This window comes from Polyergus mexicanus, unplaced genomic scaffold, assembly GCF_030449975.1.
Source record: "Polyergus mexicanus isolate NDT 795.1 unplaced genomic scaffold, iyPolMexi1.0 SCAF_3, whole genome shotgun sequence".
In the NCBI taxonomy this organism is placed as follows: Eukaryota; Metazoa; Arthropoda; class Insecta; order Hymenoptera; family Formicidae; genus Polyergus; species Polyergus mexicanus.
Window position 1 is genome coordinate 12,049,916 of NW_027223323.1, and position 14,620 is coordinate 12,064,535.

General features: G+C 34.3%; 4 protein-coding genes across 5 annotated transcripts in view; 3 read left to right on the top strand and 1 right to left on the bottom strand.

Annotated features, from left to right (window-relative positions):
• Positions 1 to 231: 231 nt before the first annotated feature.
• On the top strand, positions 232 to 5,077 carry LOC138931946 (putative sodium-coupled neutral amino acid transporter 10). Its single transcript, XM_070293278.1, has 7 exons — positions 232 to 608; positions 717 to 1,285; positions 1,384 to 1,654; positions 1,779 to 1,915; positions 2,011 to 2,238; positions 2,318 to 2,519; positions 2,591 to 5,077. The coding sequence occupies exons 2-7, from the start codon at positions 803 to 805 to the stop codon at positions 4,243 to 4,245; spliced, it is 2,976 nt and encodes a 991-aa protein (XP_070149379.1). The 5' UTR covers positions 232 to 608; positions 717 to 802; the 3' UTR covers positions 4,246 to 5,077.
• Positions 5,064 to 6,900, bottom strand: Bys (Bystin). Its single transcript, XM_070293280.1, has 3 exons — positions 6,624 to 6,900; positions 5,565 to 6,493; positions 5,064 to 5,483 (listed from the first exon to the last, which is right to left on the bottom strand). The coding sequence occupies exons 1-3, from the start codon at positions 6,765 to 6,767 to the stop codon at positions 5,246 to 5,248; spliced, it is 1,311 nt and encodes a 436-aa protein (XP_070149381.1). The 5' UTR covers positions 6,768 to 6,900; the 3' UTR covers positions 5,064 to 5,245.
• A 281-nt stretch (positions 6,901 to 7,181) lies between these two features.
• Positions 7,182 to 10,725, top strand: Mcm7 (minichromosome maintenance 7). The gene is made up of 10 exons (XM_070316403.1): positions 7,182 to 7,321; positions 7,518 to 7,726; positions 7,914 to 8,071; positions 8,155 to 8,335; positions 8,468 to 8,605; positions 8,677 to 8,862; positions 8,939 to 9,152; positions 9,298 to 9,775; positions 9,900 to 10,051; positions 10,216 to 10,725. Exons 1-10 carry the CDS (start codon positions 7,282 to 7,284, stop codon positions 10,629 to 10,631), a joined length of 2,172 nt encoding a protein of 723 aa, XP_070172504.1. The 5' UTR covers positions 7,182 to 7,281; the 3' UTR covers positions 10,632 to 10,725.
• Positions 10,726 to 13,034: 2,309 nt separating this feature from the next.
• Dally (division abnormally delayed protein) overlaps positions 13,035 to 14,620 on the top strand; it is a 52,633-nt gene continuing 51,047 nt past the window's right edge. For both annotated transcript variants that reach the window (XM_070293281.1, XM_070293282.1), the window contains exon 1: positions 13,035 to 13,345. In XM_070293281.1, the coding sequence (XP_070149382.1) occupies positions 13,114 to 13,345 (232 nt within the window). In that variant the 5' untranslated portion in view covers positions 13,035 to 13,113. The remainder of the gene's footprint in view (positions 13,346 to 14,620) is intronic.

Below are 14,620 nucleotides of genomic sequence, written 5' to 3' on the forward strand. Positions count from 1 at the left end.
AAATGGAATCTATATAGCATTGTTAAATGAGTGAAGAAAACAAAGTAAAGCATTTAGCTTAGAAAATTTTTTGCAGGTAATCAATATAAAACATTTTTTTTATTCATAGATACTTTAATCAAATTTATATACATAAGGAAATTTTATTGTATATAGATTTATTCTTTGTAACTAAATTTCCTTTACTAGTGTGTATACGTTAAAAATAAGAGAAATATATTTAAAAATTTTGGAGAAAAGACAGGAAAAGAACAAAAAGTGTAAGAAGTTCAGCTACAAAGAATAAGCAAAGAACAGATCAAGCATTACTCGCTGTACTTTCATTTCAATTGATTTCAATACCGAAATTCAAGATGGGCAGTTTTGATAAGCCGGCAGGCGTCTCGATGATTCCTCATCTCCAATGTACCGTCACCAAACGTCCGCGTTATCGCAAAATGTAATTTGCTGAAGATGATAAAGATTTTAGCACGAAACGCATGGCATCCTCTTATCGGCGGCTCGACCATTCCAACCTTATCATTCATGAGAATAATACATTTCTCTAATTTATGCTGCGATTACTCGTATATGAAAATGATTTTCATGCTAGGTGCTTTATGGAAAGAGTAAGATAACACATGTGTTGTTCAAAACATTCTTTTCAAGAAAATTAAAATATTGTTTAAGATGACTTTTTTGAATGACTCTTGATAACTGATTGTATTCGCTTGCAGAGAGATGTGAAACTCGAAGGAATTTTACACTACGTCGAATATAAGAGAAAGTTTACAACTTTAAACTTCAATCAGAGATTTCGAGAATGATTTCCCAAATGTCGCATGTGATGACTCTCGCCAACAGCGTCATAGGTGTAAGCGTTCTGGCAATGCCCTTTTGCTTCAAGCAATGCGGCATCGTATTGGCCGTTTTGGTATTACTTCTATGTAGCACCTTGTCACGATTGGCATGTCACTTCCTCATCAAGTCGGCTGTAATATCGAGAAGACGAAACTTTGAACTGCTTGCTTTTCATGCATTTGGTCACATGGGCAAATTTCTTGCGGAGCTTTTAATCATCGGTTTTATGCTGGGCACGTGCATTGCCTACTTCGTCGTTGTCGGCGATCTGGGACCACAGATAATCAGCAAGACAATGGACAAGACACCAGGGGAAATACGTACTAGTTTGCTGATCTTTACTGGAGTTTTCATAGTTTTACCTCTTGGACTGCTTCGAAATATTGATAGTCTATCTAGCATTTGCACTGCTACTATTGTCTTTTATCTTTGTCTTGTATTGAAGGTATAATGTAACTTGCAGTATGTGTTCATAAAAATATTGAATCTAAAATATATAAGCGCTAGTTATATATGCTATATACTTTCTTCTTTTCTCGACAGATAGTAGGTGAGTCTACCCTACATATCTTTGCGGGAGATTGGTTTGACAGTGTTAACTATTGGAGACCAGCTGGCATTCTTCAATGCCTGCCAATATTCTCTATGGCTCTCTTCTGTCAAACTCAACTATTTGAAATATATGAAACCATTCCAAATGTATCCTTAGAGAAAATGAATGATGTTGTACGAGGAGCATTAAATATATGTACTCTTGTATACATGTGTGTTGGCTTGTTTGGTTACATTGCTTTTTGTACTCAATCGTTTACAGGTAATTTAACAGGACTGCTATGCATGTATTTTATAATAAACGATTGCCGCATTATAACGACTGTCATATTATTATTCTATTGTTTTCAACTTGTAGTTGCTATTATTATTTTTATATATTGCAGGAAATATTTTATTGAGTTTCGAGCCTAGCATAACATCCGAACTGATTAAACTGGGATTCGTATTTTCGGTTGCATTCAGTTTCCCTCTAGTCATTTTTCCATGTCGTGCGAGCTTGAATTCCCTTTTATTTCGCCGGGTATGTATGTGCTTTTCGAAAAAAAAAAATTTAGAAGATCAAGTACATTATTGCTCTAATTCTTAATCTATATATTTTTTATTGTTGTATATTAGGTATATACCCATGAGCCGTCTATAAATTATTTATCAGAATTCAGATTTCGATGTCTCACTGTCGCAATAGTCAGCATTTCTCTTATAATCGGTATTCTAGTACCAAACATAGAGTTTGTCCTTGGTATCGTGGGCTCGACGATCGGGGTAATGATCTGCTTAATATTCCCGGCAGTATTCTTTATATCTATAAACAGTAAAAACACTAATGAAAGACTAGTAGCACAGGTAAAATTAATCTTACCGGTAATTCTTTTTATTTCTCTTGTAATTTTTTCTGTGTTATATATATCTTTGTTCTCTATAGGGCATTTTAATTATCGGCGTTTGGATTATGGTGCTTGGTACATACGCCAATTTATACGCGATGGAGGAGTCTACAAATGCAAAATTAGTGATAACGAATAAGCCCCTCGGTCAAATCAATCTACCATTGAATTTAATTAAGGACGATTTACATATCATTCCTGATGTTCCTAATAGTTTGGAACTCATTCCCAGAGCAAAAGGTATATTTTTATATGAATTTATCGTTTGCTCTCATTTTTATCTTATTCTGTGATTTTACATTTTATTACAGACAAAATTAATAAATTGCCCGAGATTAATGTTCTTGATAAAACATTGGATTTGAAAGTGAAAGACGTTCGACAAGAACCGCCTATACCCGTTGAACGTATGATTGCGACCGAAAAACAGAGTGTCGAAGAACCTGATAAAGCAGCAGTAGACATTCTTGTGCCAGAGATAAAAGAAATAGAAATTGGAACAGTTAAAACTTTAAACGAGAATTTAAACGTGCAATTGCAGGTTGCCGTGAATACTGATAACGTTAAAATCGATGAATCCGTTACATTGAAAGCAGAGGAGAAGATAAAGATAATTGAGGAGAAGGAACGATCTGTGGATTTGCAGAAGAACGATAATCTCATTAATTTGGATGCGATAAAGAAGGAGGAATCAGAATTAGCGGCTGATGGAGATGTTGCTAATGCCAGAGCTGCGGAACGGCATGAGCAACTTAGAAAAACACTGGAAAAGCATAAGTTGGAGCAACGTCAAATGATGCAGGAACAGAAGAAAATTCTAAAGGATATCAAGGAACAGAAGCAGGAGTTTGAGAGGGAAAAACAAAGAATAGCGAAAGATGAGATACTTAAGAAAAGTGAGAAGAAGATACAGATTGACAAGGAGGATATTTTGTCGGAGAGCAAAATCGACTTGAGAGAAAATAGCAGAAAAGTTGTTGAAAACAAGGAGATCAGTATAGAAGAAAAAAAAAATAAAGTAGTGTTGGAAGAGATGAATATTGCAAATAAAATAAATATCAATGAAAAACAACAATCTCAAGATAAGAATAATAATGTGGCAGTGGAAAACAGCAAGAAAAAATTTGATTCTTTTCAGGAAATTTCTTACAACAAAGATATAGAAGCATTACGGAAAATATCAGGAAATATACCAGATAAATCTCATCTTATCAAAGAGGTAATCATCAATAGCGAAATACCTGAGAAATTGTTACAAAACGAAAGACGAGACGAGACGAAAGTTGAGAGAATAGAATTTAACGAATCGAAAAGTATGAAGGGTCCTATTTTGAACGTCTTATCAAAAGGAGCTCTACAGAGATCCATTGCGGAAGAGGTACTTGCCAAAGAGAGCGATAATCATCAAACGAAGGAAAAGAAGAGAGAAGCTCTTACAAATGGTGTTATGAATGTGTCAGAGGAATTGCAAGGAAAATACGATGACAGATATTCTGTACCTGTAGCATTAAAAATGATGAATCAATCAAAATCAGACAAGATAATTGTTTCGCCATCAAACAGGAACGAACCAGAGGTTTTCATTGCACATAGAGATATTTTGGAGAATAATGAACGTGAGAAGAGGGACATCATCGTGGCAGTAGATGTAAACGACACAAAATTCAACAATCAACTAACTGAAAAATCCGAATCTTTTATTAAAAATATCAAAGACATGGATCGTGGAACCTGCTCAAAATTACAGGAAAATTTCAAGAATTATGAAGATAAAAAATTTGATGAAAAAATAACTAAATCTAGCACAACTGAAGTACCTCTAATTAAAACGAACGTTTATTTATCTGAACAGGGAATAACAAAGACTATTTCTATGGATCCACATGATGCTCCTAATGTGGAGTATGCAAGTATGAAACAGAAAGATTTGAAAGTTCTAAATCCTAAAAATAATGTAGAGATATAAAAATATATCCAGTGATATTTGAAAATAATAGAATTCTCATACAGCATAATATTACAAAACAGAAAAGCTTTAATATATCAAATATAAAAAATTCAAGTAGGAAATGGGCTAATAAGACCTGAGTGCAGTAAGTAGGCACAACTTAATTGTGTAGAAATCTTTATTAAATTATTGAAATTATAATGAATGTTTTTAAACTTTTTCAATAACTTCAAATGACAAAGAATTCATGTGCCTTGAGTTCCCATCGTCATCGGCTGGCTTAATCTTATTTTATGTGTGGTAAGTCTTAGGAGACTTACCATAGACGAAAGCCGATGATGATGGGAACTGAAGGTTAAGACACATGAATTTTTTGTCATTTGGAGTTGCTGATCCAGAAAAAGCTCGAAAAAGAATCGATATATTTATTGTAATTACAGATTTCTACATAATTTAGTAGCATCTATTTATTGCTATTAGCTCACTTCCTACTTGAAATTCTTCATAGCATAATATTAAGCAAAGCGTTTGTTTATAAATTGCGAATCATTCGTTATTATGGAAAATTTTACATATGTGATTTATTTATATCATACAAAATATTAAATTATTATCGCGTTTAAAGTGTGTGCTAGAAACTTCTCTATTTTTGCCTCATATGTGTGTGTATGCGTTAAGAGTGAGACATATTTATAGTAAAATGACTCATGCTATGCTTGTACGAGTGCAATGTTTAAAAAAATGACTGATATGTATGTTGTTTTAGATTATCATAAACTTCTCTAGAATATAAAAATTGTAAAAAATGATACAAATACTAGTTTATTAAGGAATCGATATGTAGATAAGATCAAATAAAAATGTATTTTTACATTGGAATTTGTATTATTTGGATATTGATGTATATTATCCAGTTTTCCAAGATAATACATTCCTAAATTTTAATATATAAATTCTCTTTTTATAATAATTATACAATAATGCTTAGAGATATTTTGATATATACATATGCTGTATATTAAGTATTTTTAATATCTATTGGCTCTGGTTTGGGTTCTGTCATTTCTATATCTCTGCATTTTGCGTGTTGCAATTCTCTCCTGATTTCAGAAGTAATTGAATGATGTGATTGTTTCCTCAGTAGTCCTAGTAGAGCTTCCTTTTGTTCAGAACTGATATCGCTTTTATATCGTTGCACAAAAGTTAAGAGTGCTTGATGCCATAACACTGGCAACTCTCTGGTGTCTCTTTCAAACCTGATAGATTATATTTAATATAAATACAATTTCTAATAATATTGTTGCTTATAAAAGATTCATTATTATTATATATCATACCTAAGAAAATGAAACACCACTCCATCTACTACTCTGTATGGAAGCGCGTATTTTTTATCCAAGAATATCCTGAGAAAAATGCTGTTTGCACCTGTGTAATCCATCTCCGCGATTTTCAGTATAGCTGCGGAGGAATGCAAAATTGGTACTGAATTCTTCGCGATTACAGATCCGACGATGACGCTCTCTCTGAGCGTGCACGTGCCGGATTCTAAGAGTGGCAGCAGGATTCCCTTCATGAAACCAGCTGGTTTAAATAATGCTTTTCTTAACGCCTGGTATAAGTGGAAATTCAGTCTTTTGTATTCGGCCAAATCGTCCCTAATACGCGGTAACAGAACCAGGTTGTAGAATCTCTGGGCCATCTTCTCCTTCAAGTTGGAAGCAAATATCCTTGTCGCTTGATACATGGCAGCAGCAGACCATTTTGGCGGATCCATAATATACAGTATCTGTTCCCAATTTTTTAGACTAGGCACGATTTTGAAAGCTTTTGGTAGTTTGCCGCTACGATATTTCGTTAAAACGTCTCTGACGCCCTCATACATCGCCTTTACCCGTGGATCCAAGTCTTGCAGCTGAATAATCCCAGTGTCGGAAAATTGCGTCTCGATTTCGGTCTTTTTCTCCGTCAATTTCTCCATTATTATGTCGGCCAGCGTTCTCGTAGGTACCGGATCTCTGGACATGAACATCTGTAACGCGCGTTCATCGTCTTCGTTGATTTCGATGTTCTCATAGTAATGTACATTATCCAATGGTTCTTCATCATCACTAGATTGATCCTCGACATCGCTCAACGCGGAGCCGAGTTTCACAGTCGGTTTCTCGGTGCCTTTAGGATTACTCAGACCAATTTCTTCTTCAATCTCTAGCTGCTGCTGTCTGGCTTGCGATAAGATTCTTTTCGTCAGAGTAGGAGCTACGTACTAGGAAGAAATAATGATTATGTTAATTATAATCAAAGCAAAACAAAAAAATGTGTTCTTTAAGGGATTTAATTATCTTTGATTTTCAGCAAAATTAGATAATATTAAAGAGATTAATGTAAAAACTAACTTCTTCTTCATCGTCAGCCCGATGCCTGATCTTTTGCCTGATTGTAGGCTTCACAGCTTTATCAAATTCTATTTGTTCTGCCAAACCTATTTTCGACTCTTTAGTTCCGCCTTTAGAAACTTTGATTTTCCTGGCTTTACCCATTTTTTTTTTAACACGCTATCAAACAAAGAATAAACTTTCTCTCTAAAAGAATATATCTATATAATATCTGTTTCGGTATCTGTCTTTTTGGAAAAGCACGTGTTTACATATTGAATCAGTTGAATGGGTGCATATATAGATAGGTTATGTAATAAGAATAGATGGCGATAAAAGAAGATAAACATATGGAGTTTTTTAGCAAAAAAGTCACAGGCATAGATAAAACACAACGTTACACAATTGGTTATGAAATAGAGAATTTTTAAAGTCCCGAAAATTTGATAGCCAATCGTATGATGTTGTTGCGTGCTTGTCCAAAACAATTCGGACCAATAGCAATCTTTGGAGATTTCTCGTCAATATATTTTATAATTTATGGTTTTAATTTACGCGGGAAAGGGAGGCAAACACAGAGAAACCATAGCCTTATTTAATCGTAATATTAGTAGTTGAAAAACAAGGTGCAAAACAATTCAATTTCACATAAATTTGTGTGTATTAATATTTATAAAACATGGCGAACAAAGTGGCGAGAGATTATACTAAAGATAAAGGTGAGACTTTTATATTTTTATAGAATTTATCAACTCTATGAGAAAAAGAAAACTCCTATGTCATTAATTATTTTTAATAATCTTAACTTATATTAAGTAATATTTATATTTACATTAAGTAATATTTTAATAACTTATTAAATAATATTTTAGTAATAAATTCGATACAAAATCACACGCACAATAATTTTTTCAGAACAATTCAAGACTTTTTTCTTGGAATTTGTGGCAATGGATGATAAGACAGAAAATAAGATCTTTAAATACAGACAACAGCTGACCAAGATAGCTCACAGAGAACAAATTAGCTTTGAGATCGATTTAGATGATGTACAATCATTTGATGAGGAACTAGCTACGTCTGCCGCTAATAATACACGAAGATACACTAATTTAGTTTTGGATGTATGTATGATGTTGCTTGCATAAATATTATTATATTTAGAACTATTCACTGTGTGAATAGTTTTTTGACACATAGAAATAAAATTATACAAATTCCATTATTACAAATATAAAATATATAAGTTTACATACATTTTATAGTTATTTGTAAAAATTAATCAAACTGAATTGAAAAAAAAAATTCTAGTTGGTTCAAGAAATGTTACCTGATTTCAAAGAAAGAGTTGTTTTACCTAAAGATTCATTGGATATCTATATGGAGCATCGATTATTAATACAGGCACGTACTAGGGGCGAATCTCAAGAAACCAGAGTTAAATATGCTCCCGAACTGATGCGTCGTTTGTAAGGAAACTTACTTTATATTTAGATATTTGTTAAAATAGGAAGTAATTAAAGCTGGTGAAAGTATCAATATTTTTTTTTAGTGAAGTGTATTTCAAAGATTTTTCTGATGCAAAGGCATATTCAGTAAGAGATATTAAGGCAGATAAGATTGGAAAATTGGTGACAGTTAGAGGCATTGTTACTAAAACTACCGAAGTTAAGCCAATGATTGTTGTAGCAACGTACACATGTGATGAATGCGGTTCGGAAGTGAGCCAACCGGTAAAAAAATTATACTTTATATTTTATTTGTATGTTTTTATATGCAGTAGTTATTGTATAATGCAATAATTTATAATTCTTGTATATAATATATAAAATATTAAGAGTTACATATAAAATTAATTATTGTAGATACATTCTTTAAGTTTTATGCCATTACGAACATGTCCAAGTGAGGGATGTCGTGTGAACAAATCTGGTGGCAGATTATACTTACAGACAAAAGGTTCAAAGTTTATCAAATTTCAAGAGCTGAAATTGCAGGAACATGTAAGTTTATTTAAACATTTATATATATATATTTATATTTCTTTTTGAAATACTATTAATTTTTTTTACAGAGCGAACAAGTTCCAACTGGCCACATACCACGATCCTTAACTATTTTTTGTCGAGGCGAAACAACGAGAAATTGCTTACCTGGTGATCATATTATTGTTAGTGGTGTATTTCTGCCCTTTTTGAAAACAGGTTTCCATGCTAGATCAGGGCCTGCGCTTTCCAGTGAGACTTATTTGGACGCACATGTAAGAGAACAGATATCAATTTTACAATTATACAATTTTTTTTAATGGATTAAATTAATCTTTTGTTTATTTTTAGAAAATAGTATGTCTCAATAATGTAGATACAGTAGACGATGGTAATGCCGAGTTGACAGATCAAGAATTAAGTTTGCTAATGCAAGACGATTTTTACAACAAGTTGGCTTGTTCCTTAGCTCCGGAAATTTACGGGCTCGAAGATGTGAAAAAGGCATTACTTTTGCTTCTTGTTGGTGGAACAGACAAGAAGAAAGGCGACATTAAAATTCGAGGTGAGAATATATAATCAATTATCAACGAAATTTTGTATATTATATTTGATCTAAAAACTGAATGTTAATATGTCCATTTTTGTTTTAGTATCTGATATATCTTAAATAGAATGTGATGGAATAATCTTATTCTTATTATTTTTAGGCAACATTAATATCTGCTTGATGGGAGATCCTGGTGTAGCAAAGTCGCAGTTATTATCCTACATCACGCGATTGGCTCCAAGATCACAGTATACCACAGGGCGAGGCTCGTCCGGCGTGGGTTTAACCGCTGCAATCATGAAGGATCCTCTAACCGGTCAAATGGTATTGGAGGGTGGAGCTTTGGTATTGGCGGATCAAGGGGTTTGCTGCATCGACGAATTCGATAAAATGGCAGACGCGGACAGAACAGCGATTCACGAGGTGATGGAGCAACAAACTATATCTATTGCCAAAGCCGGCATAATGGCTCGTTTGAATGCTAGAGTATCCATATTAGCTGCTGCCAATCCGGCATATGGTAGATACAATCCGCAAAGAACAGTTGAACAAAATGTTCAATTGCCTGCCGCATTGTTATCGCGATTTGACTTATTGTGGCTTATTCAGGATCGCGCAGACCGAGGTAACGATCTTAAGTAAGTATATTCACATATTTTTAACTTAATTATTTCTAATTTTGTATTTTATTTTGTATTTAATTATTATTTTGATGTTTCTGTGTTTTGTTAATACAATCCAAATACAAATAATCTTTCATAGATTAGCACAACACATTACATATGTGCATCAACATTGCTCGCAACCTCCAACTGAAACAGAAACTATAGATATGAAATTAATAAGAAAATATATAAATTTGTGTAAGACAAAAGAACCTATCGTATCAGAAGAATTAACGGAATATATTGTAGGTGTGTATACATATGAATTGTGTGTGTATGTTATTGTCTTGTTTTCTTTTATTTCTCTTAAATTATTATACATATAAAATATTAATGTTATTTATATTATTACATTTTATATTAAATCAAATTTATTCAACAAATATGTAATTGTTCAAAATTTACTGTTGCAGACTCTTATGTGGAAATGCGAAAAGAAGCGCGTAACAGTCACGACAAGACGTTTACTTCCGCTCGTAATCTGTTAGCTATTCTTCGGTTGTCGACGGCGTTAGCGCGACTACGATTATCGAACGTGGTCGACAAGGACGACATTGCAGAAGCGAATAGATTGGTGGAGATGTCCAAACATTCAATCAACTATTCCGAACAACGCATAAATAATGCTCAACAGAATCCGATCAATAGAATTTTCCACCTGATACGGGAACTTGCAGGCGATAAGAAGACAGTCAAAGTGTCGGACATTTTGGAGCGATGCACGAGCAAGGGATTTAAACCAGATCCCGTGTACAAATGCATTGAGGAGTACGAGGCATTGAACGTGTGGCAGGTCAATCAGACCAGAAGATTGATTACTTTTATATAACTTAAACTTGTGCATAAAGACAAGATATCTTCACAGAATCTTATGTATTTCTTTTTTTATATCTTGAAAGGTATCCCGACAATAAATGATTAATATTTATTTGTTTAAGAGCATTTTTCACATACTTATAATCAGGGTTGGGAAAGTTACTTTATAAAAGTAACTCGTTACCGTTACCGTTATTTTTTTCTAAAAAATAACTCGTTACCGTTACTCGTTACCAATTTTAAAAAGTAACTCGTTACCGTTACAGTTACTAAAAAGTAACGAGTCGTTACAATTTCCGTTACTTTTTTACAATACAAACTAATAAATTATTTTGCATAAGAAGAACTTTTAAAAAATTGTAAGCAAGATTTCATTCAAGGTTTATTACAAAATAAATGATTAAATTTTATCGAAATTCTTTATTAATTTTTAATAAAATTTGTTGCTCCATAGTATCATCATTTAAATGCCCTCTTTGTGGTGTTAATACAGAGCCACCGATGCTAAACATTCTTTCTACAGATGCATTGCTTGGTAGAGCTGTATTATATTTAATAAAAAGTTTTTTAAGTTTTGGATAGTCGTTTAACATTTCTATATTACAATTATTTGATTTTAAAAACCGTTGCAATTCTTCTTGTTCAGATTCATTTTGCACCGTTTTTTGCTCAAAAATGAAAAAATCATCGTGATCGTCAGATTTTCCAGCTTTTGAAGAATTTTCAGTTGATCGGATTCCCAATAAATCCTCCAAGTAATTTTCAGCATGTTTTCTTTTTTCTCCGGTTAATCAGTTTAACTTAAATTTTGGATGTAAACATGCTGCTATTATTAATTCTTTTGTTTCAAATATTGTAAGAAATCTAAAATCAAATATAGTAAATTAAGCGACATTGTTTGTTTTATTGAAATTAATACTTTTGAATCAATAGTTTAAAATAAAATAATATTTTTCAATTAAATCCTTATTTAAAATTAAATAACATATGTATTAATCAAATTAATAAGTTACCTTCTATTTAAACTTTGCTGAATAGCTTCAACTAATGAATGGCAATCTATAAGGTCAGATTTATTGAGATTTTCTAATTTTCGTTGCAAGGTACTTAGAACTGGTAGTAAATGAGAGCTCTGCTTTTCCGAAAAGATAAAGCTCTCATTGGATATCGCGCGTCGCGTCATCGCACTGGTCTGCAAGAGCCATAAGTTGATCAATCACATTCAAGCATTTTTACAACATAATAAGAATGCTAATTGGTCGATTTGCTTACGGCTTTACGGTTAAGATAAAAATTTTATCACGCACAATAGCAAGAATAATATCTTAAATAAATCAAAAAATTTGAAAAAAGTAACGATAAAAGTAACTGTTAAATTCGTTACTCGTTACCGAAAAATGTAACGAAGTTACTTTTTCCGTTACAAATAAAATTTGTAACGCCATTACCGTTACAATTACCGAAAAAAAGTAACTGTAACGGTAACGGCGTTACAAGTAACGCGTTACTTCCCAACCCTGCAAAAAGTCCATGTAAACATCATGCAAGCAATTCACATAATTTTGAAATCTACCCTGCTCTAAATTGTATATCCGTTTATTCTTGTTTCCAGATAGATCGATCAACAATCGATAAGGATAGAATCGTCGCTACGAATTGTCGGTAAGTCAACATTTTCAAACATCCACGAAGTACGGAATCGACTCGTGGGGGGGCACTGTATTCGCGTACATACGGTCAAATATATTTCAGTGACTCTTGGCCGGCGCTTCAGTCGCATCGAGTCGCTCAGGGGAGGTGTGTCGACGCGCGTCCGTCTCGCTCCCATTTCGCTCTCGCGACGCGTGCGGTCAAACGTGCACGAGTGTACGGTCGCGCGTGTACGTATGTATATATACCATACATTATATACACACGTCACATCACACATATATTCGTAATACCACATATGTGCGTTACACAGTGCGATAGGAGCAAAGTGGTCGAGCGTGCATGTGCCGGGAGCACCGCTGGATATACGTGATTCGCGCCTGGATCGCGCATTGCTGATCGCCGCCTCTTCTCTCTCTCTCTCATTCTTATTCTCCTTCATCTCTTTTTTTCCTCTTTCTCCTCCTCCTCCCCTGTTTCGCGAACGCACCAAATGTTCGCGCCGCATGCCCCGAGTGCTCGCAGCACTGCCGCCGCTCGTTTTCGTCGCCGTCGTCGTGCCGTCTGACGTTTGGCAAACAATCATCGCGTTCCGATACGGTGGATGACTCCGTCGGGAACGAATTCGTAAAAGAAGAAGAAGAAGAGGAGGCGGAGGAACGCAAGAAGAAGAGATAAACCAAGCACGCGCGAGAGAAACGAGATTCTCGCAAGAGCGTTCGCGTTCGAAATATTCTCAGATCGTGCGCGAATTTTCCTCGCGCGGTTTCTTCTCTCTTCCTCTCTCTCTCTCTCTCTCTCTCTCTCTCTCTCTGTTCGTCATCATCCGGAGCCATTTTGCCGAAATGAAAATAATACCGCGAGCCGTCGCGTTTTCCGCGCCTTCGACTCTACTCGCGATCTTTCTCGTGTGGTGCCACTGTGTACGCTCGACGGTGTACGCGAAGTCGTTGCACCACTTGAAGACAACTTCCGTCGACAGCAGCACCGAGATCGTCGCCAATTGCGATCTGATCAGGCCGTTCTTCGACACCAAGAACATCACGCTCGTGCCAGCCGCTGAAGATTTTTCGAACAGTAAGTGAATTTTTCTCTCACGACTCGAATCTATGCCACTCTTATCACTCTCCCATCTGTATTATTCACCTGTGTGAAGTTGGCCCTTCATTTTTTAAATATAAAAAAAAAAAAAAAAAGAGAATCGAAGTTCTGGGTGCCGAAGTGTTCTAAGATTTCTATTATATTTTTGTCACATCATTTTCACACGAGAAATTTACTCTTACGAGTGAATGCGTCCCTCCAGGGAGTAGTATTGTTGGAAAGCGACATCGAAGTCAGGTGAAACTGACATTTCTCTCGCATGGACATACTTTACTCCGAGAGAGAGAACGCGAAAAATATGAAAGATAAATATAGAAACGATTTGACAGAGAAAAAGCGGTCCAACAGACACGACGTTAATTGAATAAGATACATAATTGATAAATACTTCGTTGATTTAATAATTGAGATTGTTAGCGCAAACGCGTTTAGCCGAATGCTCCCTCAAACAATCGCGTAATTGATGATCGATGAACTTTTGATATTCGCTGTGACATATTTCGTTCGTTAAAATGATTTTTTTTTTTTTTTTTTTTTTGTAAGATTTAACGTAATTTATTTTAATATATATATAGTTGCATGATGTATATTCTTTTAATTTTCTTTAAAGTCCTTTTATTGTAAATCGATAATGAATGTCAGCTACTATTTTTGGATTTCTAATTGCTTGTGATAATCAAATGGGGTAATTAAATTTTTATTAGCTCGATGATAATTATTAATTAATAATATATACTTCTATTATTATTATACAGGGTGTCCCAAATTTAAATGGCAAAATTTCAGGAGCGTGTAGGGGACCGAAAAGCTAAAACAGAAAGTCCTTTAGAGGTTTGCTCGTTTTTGCTCCATTTTGGAGAAAATCACAGAGAAAGAAACAAAACAAGTTTTCGCTTTTTTTTTACTTATTTATTTACATTTTATTTATGTTATCATCTATTTAATGCAGATATTGTTCAAAATGTTGCCCTCTTGCAGCAATGCGAGCATTACATCTAGCACTGATCTCATTAATTGCAGCTAGACATGGTTCTAGTGATATTTGGTGCACTGCATCTATGATTCGGTCTCTTAATTGCTCTCTTGAATTGATTGGCACCGTAAAGGATAACATCAAGTGTTTACATATGTAAGGAACCTTGAAGCAGAAAGTTTATTCGGTGCCAATCGACTCAAGAGAGCAACCGACAATGAGAGATTGAATTTTTGCAATTTTCTTTAAAATGGAGCAAAACGAGCAAACCTCTAAAG

Coding starts and splice junctions, on each gene's coding strand:
- LOC138931946 (XM_070293278.1), top strand. CDS start 803: ATGATTTCCCAAATGTCGCATGTGATGACTCTCGCCAACAGCGTCATA. Junction 1,286..1,383: donor ATCTTTGTCTTGTATTGAAG/GTATAATGTAAC, acceptor TTTTCTCGACAG/ATAGTAGGTGAGTCTACCCT. Junction 2,239..2,317: donor ATGAAAGACTAGTAGCACAG/GTAAAATTAATC, acceptor TGTTCTCTATAG/GGCATTTTAATTATCGGCGT.
- Bys (XM_070293280.1), bottom strand. CDS start 6,767: ATGGGTAAAGCCAGGAAAATCAAAGTTTCTAAAGGCGGAACTAAAGAG. Junction 6,494..6,623: donor GGGCTGACGATGAAGAAGAA/GTTAGTTTTTAC, acceptor ATTTCTTCCTAG/TACGTAGCTCCTACTCTGAC. Junction 5,484..5,564: donor GTGGTGTTTCATTTTCTTAG/GTATGATATATA, acceptor ATAATCTATCAG/GTTTGAAAGAGACACCAGAG.
- Mcm7 (XM_070316403.1), top strand. CDS start 7,282: ATGGCGAACAAAGTGGCGAGAGATTATACTAAAGATAAAG. Junction 8,072..8,154: donor CCCGAACTGATGCGTCGTTT/GTAAGGAAACTT, acceptor ATTTTTTTTTAG/TGAAGTGTATTTCAAAGATT. Junction 8,336..8,467: donor GTTCGGAAGTGAGCCAACCG/GTAAAAAAATTA, acceptor TAATTATTGTAG/ATACATTCTTTAAGTTTTAT.